Source organism: Penaeus monodon, chromosome 23 (assembly GCF_015228065.2).
Source record: "Penaeus monodon isolate SGIC_2016 chromosome 23, NSTDA_Pmon_1, whole genome shotgun sequence".
Classification (NCBI taxonomy): domain Eukaryota; kingdom Metazoa; phylum Arthropoda; class Malacostraca; order Decapoda; family Penaeidae; genus Penaeus; species Penaeus monodon.
In genome coordinates, this window is record NC_051408.1 from 34,146,127 (window position 1) to 34,147,643 (window position 1,517).

Below are 1,517 nucleotides of genomic sequence, written 5' to 3' on the forward strand. Positions count from 1 at the left end.
CCTTGATTCTGTGTTATGCATTATTTGACCTATTTGTAAGAAACACTCAGTAATCTCACAAAGTATTTCAGAAAAGCACAAGACAGGGATATTTGAAAATACAGAAGCTTTTCCTAGCCTTTTCATTTTATGTTGTTAACAATCATTTCCTCTCTTATTTTTACTCTCTTCTGCCTCTTTATCATCATAAAGATAAATTAACATGTTGCTGACAATGCAACCCATCAGTAGGTCATCAGCTTCTTCTATGTGTTGTAGTATGATCCATGATTTTCATGTATGGAAGGTTATTTTACATTAATAATAGAGTTGCAATGTATTATAAAATTTTGATAGTCAGTAGGTAATTGTCAAACAGTAATTAATTTATTTGGTTATGTCATTTATCTAAAAGTATGATATATTTTCATATGAATTTTTCATGATACATATATGAAATTATATAATCTTACATTTTTCCTATAAAAAAAATATAAAAGATAAAAAGATTGCAGTTAGATAAATGGAATAGCCATACTAGGCTTTAGTGATATTCTTAATTAAATTTAATGTATAAAATCCTTATATTATTAATTCAAAACAGGCAATAATGACTTTCACAAATTGCATACCATATTGAAAACCACAGCAATGGAACAAACTCTAAGCATGACCTATGAGTATGCTCCTTTCTGTTTGACTGACTTTAGTGCTTTTCATGAATAGTTATTATGATTGAAAATTAAAAAACGTTAGATATTAAACTTACATATTCATCTTATTTATGTTATGTATGGGTTTCATAGGTTTATATTGACTGGCATATGTAAATTCAGTGTAGACAGTTATTATCCATAAGATTAACAGACAAAATGTTAGGATTGTGTTTTCTAGAAATGCATTTTGTTTTATATTTTAAGTTGCTTCTAAAGCATTTGTTTAATATTTGATTAGAAAATGATATACAATGCAGTAAAAAATAATAGAAAACCAACATGGTCCAAAAAGAGTTGTATTAAAATCCAAAGAATCAACATTTGAAGATTGAAAAAGGTATGCCATGGAGAGAGGCATGGGTGGAGGCTGAAGCCTTTGTTTCACCTCCGAGCAGCAAAAGTTGTAACACATCTTGCAGTCCTGATTATGGTATCCATAATTAAGACACCTGATATATTCATATGTGCACTTATATTTTTTGGTATTTTATGGCTTTTACCCATCAATTTTTAGTTATACATAAATTTTAAAGTAAAATGTGATTGCATACAAACCCAAGTGTCACATCCCACTTCATGTAGAAATCTCCTTACAGAAAATGAATAACACCAGAGAAAATGGTTCCGAGTACCTCATAGGCAAATGCATGGGAATGTGCCCCAACGCAGAGATGCGGTTGTAAGTTGTTGAACAAGTTATCAAATGAAAATTATGCCATTCATGTACATCTTTTTGTTTTTTTTCTTCTACTGGTTATTTTATGTATATACTTTGAAAGAAATATATATGAATGTTACAAGACTTTGGCAAAGATTGATTGA

The 1,517-nt window shown here is 29.3% G+C and overlaps 1 protein-coding gene across 2 annotated transcripts in view; it reads left to right on the top strand.

Annotated features, from left to right (window-relative positions):
- LOC119587944 (SAC3 domain-containing protein 1-like) overlaps positions 1 to 1,517 on the top strand; it is a 9,049-nt gene that overhangs the window by 1,769 nt on the left and 5,763 nt on the right. For both annotated transcript variants that reach the window (XM_037936655.1, XM_037936656.1), the window contains exon 2: positions 1,292 to 1,374. In XM_037936655.1, the coding sequence (XP_037792583.1) occupies positions 1,295 to 1,374 (80 nt within the window). In that variant the 5' untranslated portion in view covers positions 1,292 to 1,294. The remainder of the gene's footprint in view (positions 1 to 1,291; positions 1,375 to 1,517) is intronic.